The sequence below is a fragment of the Ruditapes philippinarum genome, unplaced genomic scaffold (assembly GCF_026571515.1).
Source record: "Ruditapes philippinarum isolate M1 unplaced genomic scaffold, ASM2657151v2 ctg5994_1_1_1_1, whole genome shotgun sequence".
Classification (NCBI taxonomy): domain Eukaryota; kingdom Metazoa; phylum Mollusca; class Bivalvia; order Venerida; family Veneridae; genus Ruditapes; species Ruditapes philippinarum.
This window is the reverse complement of record NW_026861937.1, coordinates 2,726-29,413: the sequence shown is the minus strand read 5'-3', so window position 1 is coordinate 29,413 and position 26,688 is coordinate 2,726. Positions and strand designations below refer to the sequence as shown.

Genomic DNA, 26,688 nt, shown 5'->3' with positions numbered 1-26,688 from the left:
TTTTCAAAGATGCTAAGGAACTAAACATATCAATTTACACCTGAAATAATTTTTTTTATTTTATTTTGAATTTCGTTGCTTGAAAATTTAAAATGACTTACATAGCATTAAATAACTACCTTGCTTTTGTTTATCTTCACAAAATATTCACCGCTGATATCACATATTACATCTAATATTTAAAAGACATAACTTTATTCCTGCAAAATTCCGTTACTTTCAGTGTGATATATTTTTACAATTGAATTATTGTTTTTTGTATTCGCCAACTTTTCAATACCCCGACACCACCAGATTAAAACCTATCAAACCTGTATTCTTCAGTGTCTGATATTTTGGCATCGACGTTTTGTATAATGATTTGAGTCTGTCAAATAAATGAATTTAAAATGAAGAAAGACCTGAAGTATTTACTTAAACCGTTGTTGACAACATATTTGTTTGTAATTCACCAAAGAGACCTTAGAGACCAAAGAACTATGTTATTGATAATAACTACATACAAAAATCTTAATAAAAGAAAAGCGGATCTTAAGTCTACTTTATAGTTGCGTGCAAACATTATAAAAGAAATATCATTACATCGGACTAGCTATTATATTACTTGCACTTAAAGGCCTTAAAACTTGAATTATAGAATGATTGAATCGTTTCTTTCAAATATCTAATTGAACTACATAGTTCACCTCTTGATTAAATAACAAAAATAGATTTTTATTGAACACAGTTTTGTGCGTGAAGATTAATATACTTTTAATTTATAGCATTTCATCTCCAAAAAAGAAGAAAGTTTGTTGCTGTTGACTATTTAATGAATTTAAGAGAGACAGCTTTATAAATTATTCCTTAATACTAAAATACAACTTATTTTGTCCCTTTACACTACAGTTTAACTTCGGTGGCTCTAACTCGGATCGCTCGAATACCTCTCTTCGCTCGAACTCATCGCCCAGTCTACCTCGGATCGCTTGAACACCAATCCATCTAACTCTCGAACCTGGTGTCTGGTCCCTTCGGTAGAAATATAATGAACATCACACCTTTTCGGTCGAACAAAAAAGACAACAAAAGTTGCGGGTCAACATGTTCCCGGCGAGACATGTTTTAGCACCTTGTGATCGTGATAAAGACAGTTAAATTGATATAAAATTAAAGGTAGTGTAACCGATTTGTTTGTTATGATAATATTGTTTATTTCCAATCTTTAGTAACGATTAAAGAAAATAACCCGTAAAATCAGAAAAATATGCAAAAGTCAAAAAATAATTGACGTTTAATCGGACAAATTACAGGTCCTCCGAATTCGAGCTAACAAAGTTCGACTGTACAACAAAATTTTTTGCTCAGACGATAACTAGAGGATATTGATTTAGTGTAATTTCAATATATAATTTATTGAACGAATTGAATGAAATTATATATTGCGAGCCTCTAGCGAAGAATTTTCTTTAATACACTCTTTGAGAATGTAAATAGATTCATTTCTTTATTCAAAATTGGGTTTAAATAATGGTTCTGGCCATTGATCAGATCAAAAATGATAAACGAATATCTTTAGAACGTCTTTCATTTAAGATGATACAAAGATATTTCTCTTGCAAAATTATTGAATACTAATGATTGATCAATTTGTTTTGCCGAATTATTTCGTTTTCTTATCTGACGCGAAAGCGCATAATACTTGAAAGCATTTTGTTTTTATTTTTTTCTTCCATGAACTGTCTTTAATGGTTGAATGCTGTTTCCAGATGTCCAAGATTTGGCTCAACATCAATGTCATTTTTCATAGTTTCATAGCAGTTTAAACTTGTAACAGGAGGTTTTTCAATGAAAACAGCCATTTGTTTCACAAAATGCTCATGAAGTAAAAGGTCAAAGGTTGAAAGACTATATTCAATGCACATTTAAACAAAATTTATAGACGAAACAAATATGATGATATGTTGTTTACATACTGTAATGGTGGTTTCTAGGAAGAGTTTAAATATAACATTTCTCTGTTATTAAACATATTTTTGCAGAGGGCCTGGGAAAGTGGACGTCTAGTAAGTTTGTACATATAGGATGACAAACCTTTCAATACCTTTCCCAACCATTGCTTTGTATGTAAGAAGAAAAGAGAACATCATGAAATTAACACACCCGATCATTATCCTTTTATAAATATATAAACTACTTAGTTTTAATATAATGACATACCGGTCAAAGTATTATGACATCCCCAACCTAGAGATCATGAGTTCGAGCCTAAAGTCTTGTTTATTTGTCATATGCATACATAAAATGCATACAGAACACAACACTTATGTTATGACAACAGCAGCAGCTTTCTCTGTTAAAAGTCAGTTCGAGATTGACTGGGTGAATACTCAACAGCTTTCTCAGGGAAAGGATTTTTCTTCGAAGGTAGTCTAGTCGAGTTAGTACCTGTGTATTTTATGAAATAAGGTAACCTTTATTTAACACGGGTCATATTTCTTCGTTACAACGGCTTTTACACTGTTTAAGTTCAAATGCTATCTAACCCTTACCGTCGAAGTGATCAACCTTTGTCATCAGTATATAACCAGGCCAGCTCGCTGTTATCGGATGTGATTAGCCTGTTTCACCAGAACAGAGCCACGCAGCCTGCTGAAAACTCTAATGTGACAGCCCTTCGCCCCCGTTGGAGCCCGGTGCCCGCTGAAACCCAAAAATTTTAAACAGCCTTTGACCCGTAAGGCCAGGCCCAAACCCTTTTTTATGAGTGTGATCATTTTTTCCAACAGATAGAACAAAGGGAAGCCAGCTGAAATTGAAAGAGGTCAGCTCCGCTACAAGTATAGAGTTAGGCTACCCTGCACATCCGTGGTGTATTGCCAACCTCTAGTCTGTTGATATTTCATTAAGTTTCAAATAAACTGTTCAATATTTAAAGCAAGGCAAAACCATTAAACAAACACAAATTAGGCAGTTTAAGTGTTATATTTATTGGAGAACCAGAAAATATGCATAACACAATATTAAAACGAAAAAACGGGCCACATTTGACTGGAGCAAAAGTAACTGTCAGTTTTATGATGTATCTGAAATATCAACACTGTTAAGTGTTTACTTACACCGACACGTAAAGAAATATATGATGAAATTATGAAAATCTAAAGCATATTCGGACAAATTACTTAACTATAGAGTCGCACAGATAATCTTAAACAGATAACTCTTGAGTACATGAAAACATTATACAACAGTACAAGTTGTGTTCCTTACATTTAAAATACATGATAATTTAAGTGCTAATATTGTACTATCAAACATAAAATAAATTTAAAAAAGCATGTACAATTATATTATAACAAAAAGTAAAAATACTGTCAACATACAGGCTGAATAATGTCACTACTGAAAAAATTAGATTGAACTGTTCGTAAAACACAGACAATATAAAAGTATATTAGCAATTTTATATGATTCCATAGTCAACATCTGAAACAAATACAAATACTGACAATAAATTGGTTACTAACATTCATTATTTGAATTTCATGTTTCCCTGGGCCTGGCACTTCTTATAGCAAATTATTTCATTTTTTTGTCCTAAATCTTCCGTTGCTTAGAATATTAGTTATCATCTATTATATGTAAAATTTTGCTTTCTTCTTTGTAAGAAATCCGTTACCATGCCAGTGCGATTCTTAATAAAGTGAACATCTTCATCTAATATTATTTATTTACACATAGTAATTTAAAAGGAAACAATATAACTTTTTGTTATTCATCTAGATGGATACGTATTTTGTAAGACAGATAAAAATGTTACCGTATCTGAAATGACACCGATGACACTTAAAATTACATTTTGGGACCTTTGAATTGACAGTTCATTGGAAAAATACCCCACTACTAATAAGGCATTCTGGGTTTGCAATGATTAAACACTGATAGCTAGTTATTATTTAAACTAATATGGTTTAAAACTATAGAATAAGTGACTCTTACCAGAAACTAATTTGGCAAACATTGTGACTATTAAAATGACAATGCATAATATACATTGTACACAAATGTTCAGTGCTTTTGTCATCTGTCCTCCATATCTATTTAAAGGCTAATGTTTTCTCTGTTTATTGTTATACCGGTATATTCGTAGTATCTTCAAAGACAACTTGTTTTGCAGAAAATAAAATAAAAGAACTAATTCACAGTGTCCATGCACATCCAAAAGGCTCAATCGTTCTGTACTGAAGATCTTTTTGTGTCAATCTGATCATTTTTACTGGTCACAACCATTCCCACGCTGCTGTTATCTGGGGTATACATATAACCTACAATTCTAATTATTAAATGACGCTAACAATCTAAATATATGAAACTTTGCAGCATTATGCCTACTTCGTATCTTTAAGGACATCAGAAAGCATTTCAAAGCATCGTCCTTGCGATATTCTTGTTCCATACACTGTCCGAGAAGGTTGAGTGCTGTTTCCTTATGTCCGAGATTTGGTTCAACATCAATGGTTCTGGCCAGATTTGATAGAGCCCTCTGTTTATCATCTTGTCTTCCTAGACGGGAATATGTATTGTACTGCATGAAATAGAGGTAAGGGAGATAATCTACCACAGCCATATTTATCCATGTATCATCTTCACTTCTGTAAGCAAGGTCTTCCTGTGTTGATCTAAACATTTCATGTTGAAGTTCAAATGGACAACAGTTTATTTCACATCGTATAAAACAGACACATGATGCTGTTATATATTTAAGCAGTGTGCATTCTTCATTTGATTCATAACATAATCTGTTGAAACTTTCTCTTATTGGAGCTTTTTCAAAAGAGTAACACCCACACACTGGTTCAACAACACTTAGATCATAACACTCCTCAATATGTTTCAGGATAATTTCAGTCCTCTCAATATCTCCGGTACAATAGAAGAAAGATGCTAGTTTCAGTTTACCAAATGCTGCATCGGAGTCAAGTCCTAATGACATGAATTCAAGTGCCTTCTTGTATGTTAAATAGTCTAGTTGGTAAATGTTTGAAGATGCTAGAATAGATCCAAGTGTACTACATAAATATCGTGTTATCAAACGGTAAGCTTTTCTATCTATGTTTGTAAAATTTGCATTTTGGTGATGTGTCATCAATGTTAAAAGTTTTTGTATCGTAGGTCTATGTGATAAATTATTCATTTCACCTAAGATATATTTTTTGAAATTTCACAATTTATATTAAGCGCTAGTTCAATTAGAAAACTTCCCAGCACATAAAGTTGGTATAAAATGTGCATCTATTAGTTCAATGCCGCTTAAACTTGACTGAAGAAATAAACCACAAGGAGATCGTATTCAATTTCGAGTAATGCCCTCCCATTACTTTCGATTCATAACGAAGAGTCTCAAGTATCAACGGACTTCGTTTCCGAGAAAAATCTCCCGCTCATCAAGTTGTTCTGTGTTATGAAGAAATGAGGACAATATTCATTTGAACCACACTGTAAAGTGTTGATAAACAAAATGATACGACAAGTAAAAAGGATATTTTCCTTCCTATTGCACCAGATCTGTATATAAATACAATGTAACAAAAACGTTTTACACATGAAACTTGAAATGCTGTCGGAAATGTTTGAGTTATAAAAATGTTTTTTCAAAATCATTTTCATCAAACACCCATAAAATTTCTAATTTGTGGTTATTTAAGATTAAAAACATTAAAATCCTCACTGGCAAATGATGAAGATATTCTCCATTCAAATGCTTCCCTTTACACTCCCCTGTTTTTTCCAACACCAACAGAAAACATTCGTGGTGTTGCTGTGCAGTATGTATATATCAATTGGAGGCCAAACGCTCTTCTCTATTTGAATTAACAATGCCTAACTGGAATGTCCTTATTAACATGGAAAAGGAGGAACGATATCATTATCCTCGACTCCAGGAACATCTGAAAAGAATGAGCAGGGCCATTTGTACTAATTTAGGTAAAACATTAAAAACTTTGTATTTTTTAACAATTATTCTCCCCATTCCCTTCCCTGGGTATGTATTTATCAAGTTTCAACTAGGAGCGGTAAGTGGCTGCACTCATCTCTTAAACTTTTGTAAAAAACAATATCCTGGAGAGACATTTTCATCCTTGTATCATCAACAAATTGTGCTTACCATATTCCCATTCACTCCAGTCTTGTATCACATTAAATTTGTTTATAGAGTATAAGACTATCTGCGTCAAGACTGTAATCCGAAGAGTTGTTGGTATACGTTCTATTTGACTACCAAAGTTTGAAAAAATTTATTTATCTTCAACCGGTAGCCTGATGAGTTAACCCGTCATTAGTGATTTTCATTCAGTAGCTGGGATCTTCTTCTTTTCAAATCACTATCTTCTCGTTAAACCAAGTCCCATCTCTCACTTGAAACATTTTTTAAGTAATTGTGAGCGTAATCTGGTATCTCGCATGCCTAAAAATAAAACAGAAATTTCCATTTGTTTTATAGAATTTTCTGTATTTCTTAATACCAATAGATTAGATTTGCACGATAAAAATTAAAAACAATTTATACTTTGAAATGGATCCCTGTAAAACATGGATTGTGACACATTTAAACCCAAAATATTTATAAATTGCAACTTTTATAAATGATTTAAACTATTTAAAAATCAGGGCTCAACATTTCAAATAAAAAAACGGGAAATAAGTTAATATACTTACCTTAAATTGAAATTGTACAAAACCGAAAACGAAAAGTTTGGAATTTCCAATGCATCACACCTGAATTGGACAGGTTTTGAATGGTACTAAATAGTAAATCAACAAAGTGCTTCTATAAATCCTTGTTTCCTTATTTGTAAATTGAATTCTTACACAGAACAATTGAAAAGAAAATCGCTTTGTGGTGGGTAAATTATAGTATGGGCAATTATAATTGTTTGACGCTAAAATATATATAGAGGCTTCAAAAATATTCCTTATACATATATCCATGTAGACGTATTTTATTTCTTACTTATACATATATTTAATTTTGAACTTTTTATCAGAGAAACCGGATTAAAAAAGGAATGTTACTTATCATTTTGACAAAATGTCTTTAAAGCTTTTAATTATAAATAGACTTTTTACTAGCTGTACACTTAATTGTTACCCCGTAATATTATATTTTGTTTTTAATTTGGCAGTGATCATTCTTGTATAAAATTACTTAGATAAGTATGATGGACAACGAAACTAGAAAAAGTTAAAAGATCATTCTGTAGTTTACAAAGCAAAATGTTATGAGATGCTTGGAAAATATGTAAAAATATAATATCACGTCAATGATGAAACATTTTATTTATGATGAGTTTGATGACATTTTCTTTTTATGTTACAAAAAAAAATAATTTGTTTTTTTTATTTGTAGGACATCTGGGCATTCATCCCAAAATCATAATTTTCCCTTTTTGGGTTTTGGGTTTTTCGGGGTTGCATTTTTTTTTTGAAAAGCTTTTTCGTAAAAAAAGTAGTTTTCCCGGGAAAACCAATATCATTTGGAAACTAAATCGAAAATATATCGGATTATCCCAAGAGTTGTAAACAAAACGTCCCAGATCTCCCCTAAAATTTTTTTTATTTTGAAAATCCTTTTTGTTAAACAGGGGAAAAACATTCAAGGGTGCTGACAACCTCCCTCTGAGAATGCCTTCTGAAATAAATTACAGTATCCCCCTATTCATCTGGCCCAGGCAAAAGCCGCCTTCTAAGGTCTTGATTAATTTTATATTGAATGCCTTTCAAAAGTTGAATTGAAATTTTAAAAAACCCAATCATTTGACCATGTTACAAGTGCGTAATGCATCCGGCCAAAATTTTCTTGATTTTTGAGGCACAACGAAGTCCTCCAAAAGTATAAAACCCCAGCCACCCCCCCGCCCATGCTGAAAAAAAAAAAAAGGTCACTCAACGCCCCAACAAGTATAAAAGTCTGACCCGCCCTGCTGAAAAGCGAATGTGATCCAGCCTTTACCACCAGTAAAGGGAGCAAGTCATTCTGCTTTGAATAAGGAATGACCTCTGCCACAAGTTTATAGAACCTTGCCAGGCCTACTATAATCGAAAGTGGATAAGCCTTTTCCCAATTAAAAAGCCCCTGTACCAGCCTGCTGAGACCAACAGTGGTCAGCCTCGTGCCACAAGTATATTAGAGCCTGGCAGTCTGCTGAAATTGAAAGTGTCTGCCTTTGCTAAGTATAGAACAAGGACAGGCTGCTGGAAACCTGAAAGTGGTCAGTCTCTGCTAACAAGTATAGAGCCTGGCCAGCCTGCTGAGACCGAAAGTTGCCGGCCCTTTTACCACAAGTATATGATCCTGGCCGCCTGCTGAAACCGAAAGTTGCGGCCTTTACCACAAGTATAATTAGAGCCTGGCAGTCTGCTGAAATTGAAAGTGTCTGCCTTTGCTAATAGTATAGAACAGGACAGGCTGCTGAAACCGAAAGTGGTCCAGTCTCTGCCCTACAAGTATATAAGAGCCTGGCCGCCTGCTGAGACCGAAGTTGCCGGCTTTACACAAGTATAGATCCTGGGCCAGCCCTGCTGAAACCAAAAGTGGGCCAGCCTGTACCACAAATATAAGGCCTGACCAGCCTGCTGAAACCGAAATTGGTCAGCCTCTGCTACAAGTTTAGAGAGTGGCCAGCCTGCTGAAACCGAACGTGGTCATCCTTGACCACAAGTATAGAGCCTTGCCAGCGTGCTGAAACCGAAAGTGGTCAGCCTCTGCAACATGTATAGAGCCTGGCCAGCCTAGCTACTGAAATCGAAAATGGTCAGCCATTGCCACAAGTATAGAACCAGGCCAGCCTGATCCACTGAAAAGTGTCACCCTTTGCTCCCTAGAAAGGAGCCGGGCACCCTTTGCTGAAACCGAAAGTAGTCACCCTTTCCCTCTATATCGACCGGGGAGCCTGCCGAAACCGAAAGTAGTCAATTTTGCCACAAGTATAAAAGCCTGGCCAGCCTGCTGAAACCAAAATAATATCTTTCCCAAGTAGGACCAGGCCAGCCTGCTGCTAAACAAGATAGTCCAGCCTTTCCCATTTATATGGGGCCAGCCAACCTGCTGAAACCAAAGATAGGTATCCTTTGCCACTACTATGGAGCCAGGCCAGCCTGCTGAAACCGAAGGTAGTCAGCCTTTGCCATTAGAATGGACCCAGGTCAGTCTGCTGAAACCGAAAGGAGTCAGCCTTTGCCACTAATATGGAGCCTGGCCAGCCTGCTGAAGCCGAAAGTGGTCACCCTCTGCAACAAGTATAAGGCCTGACCAGCCTGCTGAAAACGAAGGTTATCAGCCTTTACCACCAGTAAAGAGCCAAGTCAGCCTGTTTAAATAAGAGATGGGAATTGGTCATTCTTTGCAACTGTTAAAGAACCAGGTCAATCTGCTGAAACCAAAAGTTGTCAGCCTTTGCCACAAGTAGAGAGCCTGGCCAACCTGCTGAAACTGAAAGAGGTCAGCCGTTACCACAAGTATAAAGCCTGGTCAGCTTGCTGATACCGAAAGTGCTCAGCCTCTGCCACAAGTATAGAATCTAGCCAGCCTACTGAAATGGAAAGTCGTCAGCCTTTATCACAATCAAAAGCCTGACCAGCCTGCTGAAACCGAAAGTGGTCAGCCTCTGCCACAAGTAAAGAGCCTGGCCAGCCTGCTGAAACCGAAAGTGGTCAGCCTTTACCACAATTTCAAAGCCTGACGAGCCTGCTGAAACCGAAAGTTGTCAGCCTCTGCTACAAGAATAGATATGGCCAAACTGCTAAAACGGAAAGTTGTCAGCCTTAACCACAAGTATAGAGCCAGGCCAGCCTGCTGAAACCAAAAGTGGTCAGCCTATACCACAATTATAAGGCCTGACAAACCCGCTAAAATCGAAAGTGGTCAGCTTCTGCTACAAGTATAGAGCCTGGCCAGCCTGCTGATACCGAAAGTGGTCATCCTTTACCACAAGTATAGAGCCTTGCCAGCCTGCTGAAACCGAAAGTGGTCAGCCTCTCCTACAAGAATAGAACCTGGCCAGTCTACTGAAATCGAAAGTGATCAGCCTTTGTCACAAGTATAGAACCAAGCCAGCCTGATGAAACCGTATGTAGTCAGCCTTTGCCGCTAGTATCGAGCCAGCCCAGCCTGCTGAAACCGAAAGTTGTCAATTTTTGGCACAAGTATAGGGCCTGGCCAGCCTGCTAAAACCGAAATTAGTCATCCTTTGCCACAAGTATGGAGCAAGGTCAGCCCCCTGAACCCGAAAGTGGTCAGCCTTTGCCACAAGTATAGAACCAGGCCAGACTGCTGAATTCGAAAGTGGTTAGCATTTACCACAATAAAAGAGCCTGACCAGCCTGCTGAAACTGAAATTGGTCACCCTCTACCACAAGTGTAGAGTAAGGTCAACCTGCTGAAACCGAAAGTAATCAGCCTCTGCCACAAGTATAGAACCAGGCAAGCAAACTGTAACCGAAAATAGTCAGCCTTTACCACAAGTATAGAGCCTGACCAGTCTGCTGAAATCGAAAGTGATCAGCCTCTACCACAAGTATAGAGTCTGGCCAGCCTGCTGAAACCGAAAGTTGTCAGCCTCTACCACAAGTATAGAGCTTAGCCAGCCTGCTGAAATCGAAAGTGGTCAGCTTTTGCCACGAATGTAAAGACAGGCCAGTCTGCACATCCGTGGTGAATGACCAACCTCTATTATGTTTGCATTTCATCTAGTTTCAAATGAATTGTTTAATATTTAAAGCAAGGCAAATCCATTAAACAAACACAAATGCAGCAGTTTATGTATTATATTTATTAGAGATCCAGAGAAAAATATACATACATAATATATTAAATAAATAAAATGGATCATTTTTGACTGGGGCAAAAGTAACTTTCAGTTTTATGATGTATCTGAAAAATCAACACTGTTAAGTGATCACCTTCATCCACAAGTTATGAATTGATAAAATTGTGAAAATCTAAAGCATGTTCGTACAAAATACTATAATATAATATTAGTAATCATCTATTATGTGTAACGTTTTGAACTATTTTTTGTAAGAAATCCGTTACAATGCCAGTTTCTTGATAAAGTGAAAATATTCATCTAATATTATTCGAAATGCAACAATGAAACGTTTTGTTATTCATCTAAATAGACACGTATTATGTTTATACTTTCACACGGTTAAAAATGTTACCGTATCTGATATGACACATGACACTCTTGAAATTACATTGTGTTTGAGATGACAGTTAATTGGCAAAATACCCCACCATAAGCAAAACACTCTGGTGTTGCAAGATTAAACACTGATAGATAATTTCAATTTAAACTTATAATGTTCAAAACTATATAACAAGTGACTCATACTAGATAATTACTGGGCAAACATTGCGAGTATCAAAATGACAATGCATAATATATACTGTACATGAATATTCGGTGCTTTTTTAATCTGTCCTCCATGTCTATTTAAAGGTTTATTGTTTCTCTGTGTATTGTTATATATTCCTAATATCTTACAAGATATCTTGTTTGCAAAACATAAAAATAAATGAACTATTTTACAATGGTCAAGTATTTCCAAAAGGTTTCTTTCCTGTTGAAGGTAAAGTCCTTTTTAGGCAATCAAAGCATTTGCTTTGTTATGAATAGTTTATCGTAACCATACCTACGCTGTTGTTATATAGGTAAGCCGTGTATGCCCTTAAACATATATGTTTTGGTTCTAATCATAAACGGATGCTAACAGTCTAAATATTTGACACTTTGCAGAATTGTGTCAACTTTGTATATTAAAGGACATCTGAAAGCATTTTGAAGTATCTTCCTTGCGGTATTCTTGTTCTAAAATAAGTTACAACAAGTTATTGATCAATTTGTTTAACAGCTTACAAATATGGACTTTTGCCGAATTATTTCTCCCTCTAATCTGAAGGGAACGCGCATAACATTTCAATGCATTTTCTACATTATTCTCTTCTTCCATACAATGTCCTAGAAGATTGAGTGCTGTTTCCCTATGTCCGAGATTTGGTTCAACATCAATTGTTCTAGCAATATTAGAGAGGGCCCTCTGTTTATCATCTTGTCTTCCTAGACGGGAATATGTCTTGTACTGCATGAAATAGAGGTAAGGGAGAGAATCTACAACAGCCATGTCCATCCATTCATCATCTTCACTTCTGTAAGCAAAGTCTTCCTGTGTTGATCTAAACATTTCATGTTGAAGTTCTAATGGACAACAGTTTATTTCACATCGTATAAACCGGACACATGATGCTATTATATATTTAAACAGAGAGCATTCTTCATTTGATTCAAAACAGTTCCTGTCAAATCTGTCTCTTCTTTTTGCCTGTTCGAAATTATAACACTCACATACTGGTTCAACGATACTAACATCATAACATTCCTCAGTTTTGTTCAAGATCATTTCAGTCCTCTCAATATCTCCGTCACAATAGAAGAAAGATGCAAGTTTCAGTTTACCAGATGCTACATCGGAGTTAAATCCTAATGCCATGAATTCAAGTGCCTTATTGTATGTAAAATGGTCATGTTGGTTAATGTTTAAAGATGCTAGAACAGATCCAAGTGTACTACATAAATACCATGTTATCAAACGGTAAGCTTTTCTATCTATGTTTGTGAAATTGTCATTATGGTAATTTGAAATAATTGTTAAAATTTTTTGCATCGTGGGTTGATGTGATAAATGATTCATTTCACATAAGATATCTTTGAAATCTGAACTTATATGAAGGGCTGTTTCTCTTAGTAATTGCCCAGAAATTATAGGTGGTACAAAATGTTCAATACCGTTTAAATTTGACTGAAGACATAAGCCAAGGCAGTCACATTCAATTTCGAGCAATGCCCTTCCATTACTTTCGATTACATATCGAAGAGTTTCAAGTATTAACGACTTAGTCTCCGGTGTAAATCGCCCACCCATCAAGTTATTTTGTGTGATGAAGAAATGAGGACAGTATTCTTGATGAACACAGTTGTAAAGTGTTGATAAACAAAATGATAGACAAGTTAAGAGGGCTTTTTCGTTCCATGCACCAGATCTTGTACATGAAATGCAATGTAACAAAACTGTTTTACACATGAAACTTGAAATGCTGTCGGGAAATCTTTGATTTATAAATGTTTTCAAAATCATTTTCATCAAAACATAACACCTGATTTGTGTTATGTTAAGATTAAACATTAAACATCTCTCTGCAAATGATGTAGATATTCTCCATTCAAATGCTTCATTTACACTTCCTGTTTTACCAACGCCTACAACAAAACATTTCGTGTTACTACAGTACTGTATCATATCATTTGTAGGCCAATGCTCTTCTCTATGTTGATTTAACCAATGCGCTGCTTGAACTGGTCTTAATTTACAAGGAAAGGCAATAACTAAATCACTATCTTTGGCCCCAGGGACATCTTGTACAGAATGAGCCGGGCCGTTCCTAATTATTAATTCACTATTTCCCAATCCATAAGAATATGTATTTTTTAACAATATTCTCCCCATTCTGTCTCTGTAGGAATGGTCATTAACTTTGACTTCTTGTGGTAGTGGAGCATCATCTTGTAATATTTGTAACAAACAATATCCTGGTGAGACATTAATATCTTGTATCATCAACAAATTATGTTTACAATATTCCCATTCATTCAAGTCTGGTATCACATTAATATTGTTTAAAGATTCAAGAAAATCCGTGTCAGACCGTAATCCAAGAGTTGTTGTACCTTCTATTTGACTACCAAAGAAGAACCCATTTCTATCATGACCGAGAAGTTGTTGAATTAACGTTAATATTGATTCATTCAGTAGCCATGATCTTCTTCTTTTCATCACTATCTTCTCATTTACACCAAGTCCATGCATCACTTGAGACATTTTAAGTGATAAATTAGGAGAGTAGTCTGGTATCCTCGACATTCTTAGAAAAAATAGAAATTCATATAATTTATAAAATGTTCTGTTTTCCCTAATACAATTCTTCATAACACCAGAAAAGTAGTTGTTTTATTTTACACTTTTTATATCTTGATACAAATCGAGCGAAATTTTCCCAGTACAACACGGAAGTGACGCCTTCAAACACGTTATAAATACGAGGGGTTATCCAAAAATTCATGGACTTTCTTTGTTGCGTAAAATGTATTTGAGATATTGATTTGAAATTCTTACTCTGCTTAGAAGAATAAATAACAAATAAACACAGAAAAATGCATGTTAGTAGCTCCTTATATTACAACAATATTTAATTTTACATTAACACATGTCAGAGAGTGCGGCGCACTCCAAACAGTTATTGACGTTAATGTCATAATATTTAACGTACAACTTCTGCTTCGACGTTACACACTCAATAACAATTACTGCTTCACGAAGTAATGTTTTGTCACTAAATTTGATGACACTTAAGCACTAATGATAGTAAAATTTTATTTTCTCTGTTCGCCTGCTGTTTCTTTTTTTTACTTTTTCAATTTTTTTTGTTAGTGTCATTCCCATATTACAACAAAACTTTATGATCACGCTATTTTCTTATTTCTGCATTTCCGTCATTTTCCCGGTGTAAACAATTTCGTCGTCCGGCGTTTCTGGCGATTTCAACAAAAATTAACGGAAATGACGTCCATAATTTTAGAGAATTACTTAAATGACATCACAGAAGACATATGCGATGTTTAGCGGGTTTTCTAAGTTAGTAAGTAGTTTTTTAGCAAAAAATATACGATGACTAACTGCGCTTTTCTACCGAGCGCCGGGTGCCGTGTATGTGTTTATTTAAAAGCAATATGAAACCATTATTTTTTGACGCACTTAAATGTTCGTATCAAAACGTATTAATTATATTCTACACTGTATGCTGATACAATTTCATGACAATACACGTGGATGTTCAAAAGATATTTAAAAAGTCAACGAATTTTTGGATAACCCATCGTATGTTTAAATTTAATCAGGGACTTAACAAATCAACTAAGGGCATTATTTCAATCTAAAAAGGTACTAAATATTAATTCTTCTTGGAGCTGAATTAAACAGTACTTGTAAATTGATTCTTATCTTACAATCTTTCATAGAACATTTGAAAGTAATAATCGTCCTCTAGTGGAAGATCAAACTATACTTGTTGGACACTAAGTGATATATTTAGTGATTACAATCATATCTCTTAAACATATATAGACATATATTTTATTTATTATTAATTATTAAAAGGTGTATTTTATTTTAACTTTGGTCACAGAAACCAGATTATCAAATATAAGAATGACTCCATGAACAGACTCAATCAAACCGAGCCTGCATCATTTTCAATTTTGTCGTGTTAGATGCTGAATTCTACTTTAGCCGGTGCTAGGTGGGCTAGGACGGCAGTTTGCACTTGGCAGTACCGTCCATGAACAGGCTCAATCAAACCTAGGCTGCAACATTTTCAATTTTGCCGTGTTGTGCTTTTTTAAGGGATTCTTATTTTCTCTATCTTATCATTTTGACAAGCATGTCAAACCTATAAGGCTTTAATTATAAATAATTTTACTACACTTTATTGCTGCATTTTTATATTCAGTGGTCATTCATTCTTGAGATGCATGAAAAAAACATGTAACAATTAAATAGCTTGTCTATGACCAATGTTTCATTTTCATGATATTTTTTCTTGTATTTCACAAAGCAGCTTATTTGTTTCTTTTTTGTCAGGACCTCTAGCATTTATACCAGCATTATTAAATCTATCCCTTATTGTGATATTGTTGACTTAAATTTTTGCCTTCTGCTATCTGTTTCGTTATGAAGTTGCTAAACATAAACAATACCACCGGACGTAATCAACAATATATCGGTCATGTGCAAACATTGTGCACCTAGAACAATCATCACTGTGTATATGTGTTATACTTCCTTCAATTTGGAAATTGTTTCCACATTTATTTTAAAACACTATAGGAAGCATTCAATGTGCGGACAACCAGTCTCTGAGACATGCCTGTCTGCAACATTTCTATCCCCTCCCTCATTCATCTATAATTCAGGAATAAGCCGCCTTCTAAGATTTTGATTCATGATTTTTACTCTACGATAAAATAAAAATGCTACAAAAGAGCAAGGAAATTCAGAAATATACACCCATATAAATGTCGTCATATTCTTTATTTTTGAGGTCCACGAAGTCCACGTGCTTCACCTGTCGTCATGCATGTACAGATCAGTAACTTCATTGCATTTTTAAGCAATATTCTGTTTTATATATGTGTATACATACATCATAAATGTTTTTGTTTTTACATTTATTTTTAAGTTTGCTTTGTGAAATAAATAAAGTGGATTCATTTGATATGCCGTCGACAGTTGTCCATCTTGAGGTATTAGAATGGCTATTTTTCAGAAATATTGATATCTAAATAATTTATTATACCATCAATATGGAAGAAAAATAAATATTAACTTAAAACAACACTTTATTATGAAATAGATAAATATACTTATTTATATCGCGAATTCTTAATTGTAATTTTAATTCCGTTCCGTTCAAAAATGACTTACATATAAAATAATTACCTTGTTTTTGTTTACCTTGACCAAATATTCCCGCTTTTATGACATATCACATATGATATTTGATATATTTGAAATACATAACTTTATTGCTACTCAATTCTTTCAAGTTTATTGTTATTTTTTACAACTAAAATGATGTTTTGTAGTCACAACTTTTAACTGTTAAATACCCAATCAGATTAAACCTGTTAACCATAAATTATATTCTACAGTGTCTAATATTACGATGTTTTGTCAGTCTAATAGATTAAATTAACTGAAGTAGCGTCCTCCCATGACCTGAAGTGTTTATTTAACCAATTGTTAAAATCATATTTGTTTATAATTCATACAAGAAAGAACTGAAACAAATCAGTATGTTATTGATAACAACTATAGACAAAAGGCTTAATAATAGTGGTACTTAAATCTGCATTGAAGATACATCATAGTTGCGTGCTAACATTTATAAAATAAAATATCATTACATCGGACTAGCTATCTTTTACTTGTAGTTAAATGGGTTTAAATACTTAAATTATTGAACGACTGAATCGCTCGTTTCAAATATCTTATTGTACTACATAGTTCACCTTTTGATTTAATACACAAAACAATCGTATCGATCATTGGTTTGTGTTTAAGATTAACATATTTTAATTTTATGACACGTACAATATTCGTTAGCTATTAAAATAAAAAATAATTAAATAAATAAATTAAAAACTTATAACAATATAAATAAATAGATTTTAATTCTCGTATTTTGTTTGACATATAGAAACATTAAGGATACAATTTAACCGAAAATACGCATATAATGGCTTATGAATGCAGTATTTTCATTGTTCCACGAATTCAAAAACTTTTAATACAGTTAAGAAAACTATAAATAAGAAGAAATCATAAAACCTGTATACGTATTTTGTGTGAAATATTTTCAATTAAGATTTATGCCTCATGTTATTTGAAGAAAAATAAGAATAATGCTTTTATCTTATTCCTTAATTCGAAGTAGATCATCAACAAATGAAAAACGAAACCAAAAGTAGAAAATTTTCCTTAAATCAGGAAATAAAAATGATTTAAAAGGGAGGCAACGTTTTCGTTTTTTAAATACCATTACTTTCCCTTTATCATACAGGCATATTTTATAAATTTATTGTAAAATGTACAACAAGCCCATGTACACGGCTACATATCTTCATAAACATTCAAATGTATAAATTAGAAATTATGAATTATGTCGGTGTTAAAATACCCGTAGATAATTGATACTTTCGATGATTTAAATTTATTTGTTATATAAACTAAAACAACTATTGAAACATTTAATGACGCCACGAAGCTGCGAAAAAATGTGATTGTGAGGGAGAAAATGGAGATTAAATAAGTTATATGTATTGACATTTACCAGTCTTGTTATGCAACATGATTATTAATCAATATGTGACATTTTTATCGTTCCATAAATATTAGCAAAGAATAGCGAAATACTTTAATACATTTTATAGTCTGATGTTATTGACCTGTCAATAATGAATACATTATAACGCTCATTTTAATATTCGATTCCACTTCGGTTCTGTCCGTATAGTGTACGGATTTAATATGTAGTATTAACTAACGTTTGGAAAAGTCACAATAGCTTAATGTATAGGTATTCATAGCATCTGCAATAGCACAGTCGGTTAAGTGATTACCCAGTATACGAGAGGTCTGTGGTTCGTCCTTTGCCATTGTTTAAAATCATATTCTTTCTTTATTTGTATGGCCAAACACTTGCAAAATTATCCACACGGATATGAAACAACTTCTAGCACGGAATTGTCTCGTTTTGTATTGTGATTTACGGCACTAAAATGACATGTATTGATTTTAATCAGAAAGTTAAATTAAAATTTGGCATATTTACTCTTAAACAATGTTATTTAAAAAAGGATAATATTTACAAAATAAGTGCAAAACATATCAAAAACAAAAAGAAAACCATAGCTTCAAAAATATTGAAAATAGTTATAAATAAGGAAAAAAAACTTGACATACGCGGTCTCGATCTTACAACACGTAAGGCATTTAGAAATTATAAATCCATACACTATAACAGTCAGCGTAACTATATCATAGAAACAAATTAAATTCAATCATTTCTCACTTCGTACATCTCACGGAATTTGCCGAACGTTTATCAAATATGAACATATTGTGTGCATTGATTGTGTAATCAGTATGGAATTGACAGGTTCATAAAATAAAAAAATAGAAAACTGTTTATTTACAAATATACAAATAAACAAACAAAAAAAAAACGCATTTTTATAATCTATATCGTAAATTTTGTTTCGTTAATTATCGAATAAAATTTAATTCAAAAGATTAAAGTATCATTTCTGGAATAAATAGCATTCACTCATACCTTTGGTAAAGTAAAAAAAGAGTGACGCAGTTTGTTTGTTTACTTTTATTTGGCAAAAACAAGGACACGTCTCATATCGTTTCACACCAAGTTTCACAATTCTAATCACAATTATTGAGAAAAACATTTCAAATTATTCACAAGGAGTTTTTTTTTTAAACAAATCTTTGTTTTTCTTTTAGGCTTACAACTTAGATTTACTTCAAAAATTAAAATGTAGCAGTGTTATACCTTAATATAACCACCGTACATAGAATGTACACATAAAAAGGACTTCAAGCTATTAACTGCGTTTAAAGTGGTTTTGTGTAGTTCCATATTATGCTCAATACGCTTATATATATTGTATTGTGTAGTATCGCATTACGCTCAATACGTTTATATATTGTGTCATTCACTATGGTCAATCATCTGATGTAAAAATAAACAAACATGTATACAGCATACAAAAATCCTCCAAATTCTTTGATTAAAAAAGGAGAGTGTCCTTTGTATGTGTACTAATGATTGCAAGTTCGAGGAGTTTTTTCATACACAAAGCAATTCAAATAAAATTTTAAAATCACAATTTATAGAGTCCAGCATGTATCATACAAACAGTTAAAAGTAAAACATAGCCTTCTTTCAACATGTATTTTATTTTCTAAAAACTGTTTCAAAATGTAGAGTACTTTATCCTTTTGATTGATGATGATACAATATTCTTTTCTTGCAAAGTATGTGAATACTAATTATTGATCAATTTGTGTAACAGCTTACAAATATGGATTTTTGCCGAATTATTTCGTCCTCTTATCTGAAGGGAACGCGCATAACATTTGAAAGCATTTTCTAGATTATTCTCTTCTTCCATACATTGGCCGAGAAGATTGAGTGCTGTGTCCCTATGTCCGAGATTTGGTTCAACATCCATGGTTCTGGCAATGTTATTGAGAGCCCTCTGTTTATCATCTTGTCTTCCAAGTCGGGAATATGTCTTGTACTGCAAGAAGTAGAGGTAAGGGAGAGAATCTACAACAGCCATATTCATCCATTTATCTTTTTCACTTCTGTAAGCAAGATCTTCCTGTGTTGATCTAAACATTTCATGTTGAAGTTCTAGTGGACAACAGTTTATTTCACATCGTATAAAATAGACACATGATGCTGTTATATATTTAAGCAGTGTGCATTCTTCATTTGATTGATAACATAATCTGTTGAATTTATCTCTTCGTGGTGACATTTTAAAAATGTAACACCCACACACTGGTTCAACAACACTTAGATCATAACACTCCTCAATATTTTTCAGGATAATTTCAGTCCTCTCAATATCTCCGGTACAATAGAAAACAGATGCTAGTTTCAGTTTACCAGATGCTACATCGGAGTCAAGTCCTAATGACAGGAATGAAAGAGCCTTTTTGTATGTTAAATGGTCTTGTTGGTAAATATTTAAAGATGCTAGAATAGATCCAAGTGTACTACATAAATATCGTGCTATCAAACGGTAAGCTTTTCTATCTATGTTTGTGTAATTCTCAATATGGTGATATGACATAAATGTTAAAAGTTTTTGCATCGCAAGTCTTGGTGACAAATCGTTCATTAAACTTAACAGAAATTGTGAGCTTATATCACAGGCAGTATATTTTTGTATTTGCCCAGCAATGATAGTTGGTATAAAATGTGGATTTATTGGTGGAAAACCATATAAACTTGGCTGAAGATATAAACCAAAGTTGTCACATTCAATTTGAAGCAATGCCCTTCCATTACTTTCGATTACATAACGGAGAGTTTCAAGTATTAACGGTTTCAATTCCGGAGAATATCGTCCGCTCATCAAATTATTTTGTGTGATGAAGAAATGGGGACAATATTCATTTTGAGCACAGTTGTAAAGTGTTGATAAACAAAATGATAGACAGGTAAAGAGGGAATTTTCCTCCCATGCGTCAGATCTTGTATATGAAATACAATGTATCAAAACGGTTTTACACATGAAACTTGAAATGCTGTCAGGAAATCTTTGAGTTACAAATGTTTTCAAAATCATTTTCATCAAAACAAAACATCGAATTTGTGTTATGTTTAGATTAAACATTAAAAATCTCTCTGCAAATGGTGTTGATGTTCTCCATTCAAGTATTTCATTTACACTTCCTGTTTTTCCTACGCCAACAACAAAACATCGCGTGTTACTACAGTACTGTATCATATCATTTGTAGGCCAATGCTCTTCTCTATGTTGATTTAACCAATGCCCTGCTTGAATTGGTCTTAAATGACAGGGAAAGGCAAAAACATAATCATTATCACTGACCCCAGGAACATCTTGTTGTGAATGGGCTGGACCGTGTCTTATAAATTCATTATTTCCAAAATTATTTAAGAATGTATTTTTTAACAATATTCTCCCCATTCTGTCTCTATATGAATGGTCATTAACTTCATCTACGTGTGGTAGTGGAGCATCATCTCTTAATATTTGTAACAAACAATATCCTGGTGAGACATACTCATCTTGTATCATCAACAAATTATGTTTACCATATTCCCATTCACTCCAGTCTTGTATCACATTAAATTTGTTCATAGATATAAGACAATCTGTGTCAGACTGTAATCCTAGAGTTGTTGTACCTTCTATTTGACTACCGAAGATGAACGCATTCCCTTCCCTACCGAGTAGATGTCGAGTTATCGTAAATAGTGATTCATTCAGTAGCATTGATCTTCTTCTTTTCATCACTATCTTCTCGTTTACACCAATCATATCCATCACTTGAGACATTAGAAGTGACAAATTGTGAGCGTAATCTGGTATGGTCGACATTCTAAAATAACACAGAAATTCATTAATTCATAAAAAGTTCTGGTATTTTAATACAATTCATTAAAAAAATATGTATTCACGATAAATAAACAACAATTAATACTTCGATATAAATCCCCGCAAAACACGGAATTTACATTTTTTTTATAAAGCATAAATTTTATAAGTGATATAACTATTTATAAAGGATTATAAATTCAAATATAAAATGGAAATGAAGTTATATATATATTAACCTTACATTGAAATTGTACAATACGAAAACGAAAGTTAGAATTTCCAATGCTTCACACCTTAATTTGACAGGTTGAATGATACTAAATAATTGTTGTATTATGGGTATATTTATTAATATGTACAAAGAGCGTGCACTTGTAATATATATAACACAGACACGTGTTACTAGTTCTATCGTTTAATGATAACTGAATATCCCAAGTATATAAGTGGCGGGAAGATAATGGACATGCGCATTACAGTATTAGATATTATTAAGATGAAACATATGTTTACAATATACAACATTCCCCTTGTTTAAAAATATAAGCACATTTAGTATACTTCAAATTAATCTGTAAAAAAACAATTATTTATAATAAGTACATCAAATATAATTGATGATCTTTTAATAATGACATTGAAATATACATGTATTATTAATATATACAAGCAAAAAATTTAATCCTTTCTAAATGTCACTGATTTACAGTTTTACTAATGGCTATTTCAACAATTTAACAATTGTTATCACTTTGTCCAGTCTTTTCCACAGTAAAGCTTATTCGGTTTCACCTCTCTACCTGACCTAGTGATTGCGAATGGTTTCGATTTACCTGGCACATTTGCAAGAGATAGTGGGGACTCTGTAGGGGTATTTTGACTTGTTTGTTCACTTAAAATAGATTCCTGGTGTTCATCGACTTTAGATGGTTGCTGTGTTTGTTTTGACAGGTCAGATAGTTCAGGAGCTTTGTTTAGGAAACGGCGATTTCTACGATAAACAGCACTGTCAGGGGTCTGCACGTGAAATGAGTGTTCATTATGCTGGGTTATAACCTTGGCTGGTTCCCAGTTCTTATCTTTTCGAATTCTGACAGATTCTCCGATTTTTAGAGGTCTCATTTTGTGCGCAGTTTTATCGTAATGATTCTTGCTAATAAATTGTAATTCTTCCATTTTCTTTCTTGCTTCACAATGATTTACTTTTTGTGGCAGAAGCTGATTGTTAGTTGTTGGGAGAAGCGACTTGAGGCGTCTGCCCTTTAAAAGTTGAGCGGGTGACCATCCACATTTAAGTGGTGTATTCCTATATTCTAAAAGGGGCAAATCAGGATCTTTATTATCATCCTTAGCTTTCTGAAGAATGCGTTTTGCAATTTTAACATATATTTCACTAAGTCCATTTGAACTTGCATGCGTGGGACTTGAAGTTTCGTGTTTAATGTTCCATTGTTTAAGGAAGTTCTGAAATTGTTCGCTAGTAAAGCATGTCCCATTGTCAGTTTTTAACTTCTCACAGATACCAAACCTGCTGAGATGTACCTTAAGTTTTCTTAAAATACAAGTACTAGAAGTGCTAGTCAATAGGTCGAACTCAAAATATCGACTGTAAGCGTCAACAAGAACCATAAAATCTTGACCATTCCACGTAAATAAATCACATGATAAATATTGCCATGGTCTTTGGGGTATATCATGAGGATGTAATGGTTCCTTTTTATTTGAGTCTCTATATTTACAACAAATCTGGCACTTAAGTACATAATCTGTAATTTGTTTTGACATTGATGGCCAAAACATTATATCCCTAGCCAGTCTTGTCGTCTTTTCTACACCAAAATGACCCACATGTACTGCGTTAGTCATGTCCTGTCTTAATGATTTTGGTATTACAATTTTTGACCCTTGAACACAATATTGTCTTCAAAAGCCAATTCGTCTCTATGATTCCAGTATTCTGATACAGTCGTAGGGCAATTTCGTCTGTCCTCAGGCCATCCGTTAGAAATGACACTAATAAGCGTTTGTAACTGAGCATCATTTTGCGTTGCTGTTTGAATTTCCTGCAATTTTAAATCACTTATCGGTAGTGATTTCAGTACAGTGTGTACATGTGTTTCTAAGCCGTCAATCAGATTAGGAAAAGTGTCAGTTACGTAATTCCGGCTGAGAGCATCTCCAAGCGGAATATCTTTACCTCTACAGTGAATAACATCGAGGTCAAAATCTTGAAGTTGTAATAACATCCGTTGTAACCTAGGCGGGGCACTATAAAGTGGTTTTCTCATAATAGATACTATCGGTTTACAGTCAGATTCGATAACCGTGCGCCGTCCGTAAATAGAATGCTTAAATCTAGTGCATCCAAATAATATTGCCAGCATCTCTTTTTCTATTTGTGCGTATCCTGTCTCGGTCAATGTCAGTGTTTTTGAAGCGTATGCAATTGGTTTACCATTTTGTAAGCAACAAACACCAAGACCTTTGGACGAAGCATCCAATTGTAATCTAACAGGCTTCGATGAATCATAGTAACTGAGGACAGGTGCTTGTGTAATCACTTGTTTAACCTTGTCAAAAGTGTCAGATTGGGCTGAATCCCATCTGAACTCTACGTCATTGCGTAATAACTCTCGCATCGGGCTAGTTATCTCCGAGAGATTTTGTGAGAATTTTGTCAAGTATGTAATCATACCCGGCAGGGTTTCAAGGTCAGCACGATTTGCAGGATTTTTCATTTCGATAACTTCGCTAATTTTCTCAGGGTCAGGTTTCAGTCCATCAGCACTGATCACGTGACCGAAATATTTAACCTCCGTTAGACCTATTTTCAGTTTGTCAGGGTTAAATCGTAAACCGGCTGCCTTTGCTCGGTCGAGTACGTTCTTAAGGTTTCTATCATGTTCTGTGCGTGTGCTTCCAAACACTAATAAGTCGTCAATTATTGACGTCACACCCTGTAAACCTTCAAATGTCTCGTCAATTTTCCGTTGGAATATGTCTTGAGAACTTCTTATGCCCATAGGAAGTCTTAAATATTTGTACCGTCCAAATACCGTGTTAAATGTCGTTAGTGACGATGAGTGGTCGTCTAATTTAATTGACCAGTAACCTTTGGTCGCGTCTAATACACTGAAGTATTTAGCGCCATGCAATTTTGACGTAATGTCGTCAATAGTACGTAATGGATAATACGGCCTTTGTATATTTTCATTCAATGCTTTGGGGTCAAGACAGATTCTAAGCTTACCGGTTGAAGGTTTTTCAACACATACTCGTGAATTAACCCAGTTTGTAGGTTCTGTAACCTTACAAATAATTTGTTTTGACTCCATTGAGTCGAGCTCTTTTTTAAGATTATCTCTGAGTCCAAATGGTACTTTTCTAGGTGGACAAACAACTGGTACAGCATTTTCCTTCAAATGCAATGAACATGTTCCAGGAAATAACCCTATCCCATGAAACAATTCTTTGTACTCTCTAAGTACAGTGTCCTTACTAAGGTCAGATGCGTCAATAGACTCAATCTTATTGACCGAATACGTTAATCTTAACAGATCTAAATCTATAGATGTTTTGAGGCTTAACAGCGGGGTAGCAGAACTCTCAACTACATAAAATTCGGAACACACTGATTTGTTATTGTATTTACAGTGTAACCATAATTTTCCAAGCACTGGTAATCGGTCACCTGTGTACGAAGTTAACCTTGCCTTGGAGGCTTCCAAAGGGTGTTTTATTTTCAGTTGCCTAAATATGTGATTTGGGAGGCAATTTATTTGTGAACCTGTATCAATTTTGCAATAAATATTGGTAAATTTATCTTGTGTGCCAATCAAAACATTTACAAAAACTTGATCAGGAGAAGATGAAAAAAGAATTTACCGTGTGAACAAAGAATTCTTGGCCATTCTCGCCGTCAGATTCACACACGTAATCCACAGTGTCACCTTCATAATGTAACTCGTGCACAGATTTAAATTTACATTGTTTTGAAAAAATGATTTAATCGTCCACATTTGAAACATGTTTGTCCCTGTGCTGGACATTCACTAGAATTGAAATGTTTATTTCCACATCTGTCACATTTTTTTCTATAATCTTCAAATCGTTGTTGTCGTCGTGGTTGTTGTTGCTGATGAGGTGGCATCTTCCGGTCTCTCTGGTGTGCATCTCTTCTGTTGCCTCGCGTCTCCAATGTCGATTTATCGCATCAACAGACTGTTGAGATGTCGTAGATCCGCTAGCGATTGCTTGTGCCTGAGACTGACTCAATTCGTACGTATGAGCAACATCTACGCATTTTTCAAGTGTTAGATCTGAGCCTTCCACAATCAGTTTTTCTCTGACTTTGCTAGATCTTACTCCAAAAACAATATGGTCGCGAATAAGATCTTGCTGCATGCCCACAGGATAATCACAATCTTTGATTAGCGTTTTCAGTTCTGTAACGAATTGTTCAAACGGTTCGTTTTCCCGTTGTGCTCTTGATTTAAAAAGATATTTGTTGTATATAATGTTACTTTTGGTTTGCAATATTCTTCGAATTTATCATAATATGATTTAAGTTTCTTTCTCTGATCGTTTGATAAGTCCCATGTTTAGTATATTTGTCGGCCCTTTTCACCGACCCATAACATCAAATAGTTACATTGAATTTCTTCCGTTTTACTTGCCAACGGCCCTTTAAACATGAATTCTGAATGTTCTTTGAATCTCTTAAACGCACTGTTTAAGTCCTTCGAATCCCGGTCCATACGCGGATTTTGTTGATGATTATTTTCCATATTTCTTATAACTCCGTTATAAACATACAATTATAAAGCGTTTTACTGTAAAATTATAATCCGTTAACTTCTGACACCATGTTGTATTATGGGTA

At 34.1% G+C, this 26,688-nt stretch overlaps 2 protein-coding genes across 2 annotated transcripts; both read right to left on the bottom strand.

The window, feature by feature from the left end:
• Window positions 1-10,631: 10,631 nt before the first annotated feature.
• Window positions 10,632-16,794, bottom strand: LOC132717411 (uncharacterized). Its single transcript, XM_060700872.1, has 2 exons — window positions 16,591-16,794; window positions 10,632-13,957 (listed from the first exon to the last, which is right to left on the bottom strand). Exon 2 carries the CDS (start codon window positions 13,954-13,956, stop codon window positions 11,860-11,862), a length of 2,097 nt encoding a protein of 698 aa, XP_060556855.1. The 5' UTR covers window position 13,957; window positions 16,591-16,794; the 3' UTR covers window positions 10,632-11,859.
• Window positions 16,795-22,553: 5,759 nt separating this feature from the next.
• Window positions 22,554-23,672, bottom strand: LOC132717409 (uncharacterized protein K02A2.6-like). The gene has a single exon (XM_060700870.1). It carries the CDS (start codon window positions 23,670-23,672, stop codon window positions 22,554-22,556), a length of 1,119 nt encoding a protein of 372 aa, XP_060556853.1.
• Window positions 23,673-26,688: the final 3,016 nt, after the last annotated feature.

What these genes read in the sequence shown, in the direction of transcription:
- LOC132717409 (XM_060700870.1), bottom strand. Translation starts at nt 23,672, where the DNA reads ATGACTAACGCAGTACATGTGGGTCATTTTGGTGTAGAAAAGACGACA.
- LOC132717411 (XM_060700872.1), bottom strand. Translation starts at nt 13,956, where the DNA reads ATGTCGAGGATACCAGACTACTCTCCTAATTTATCACTTAAAATGTCT.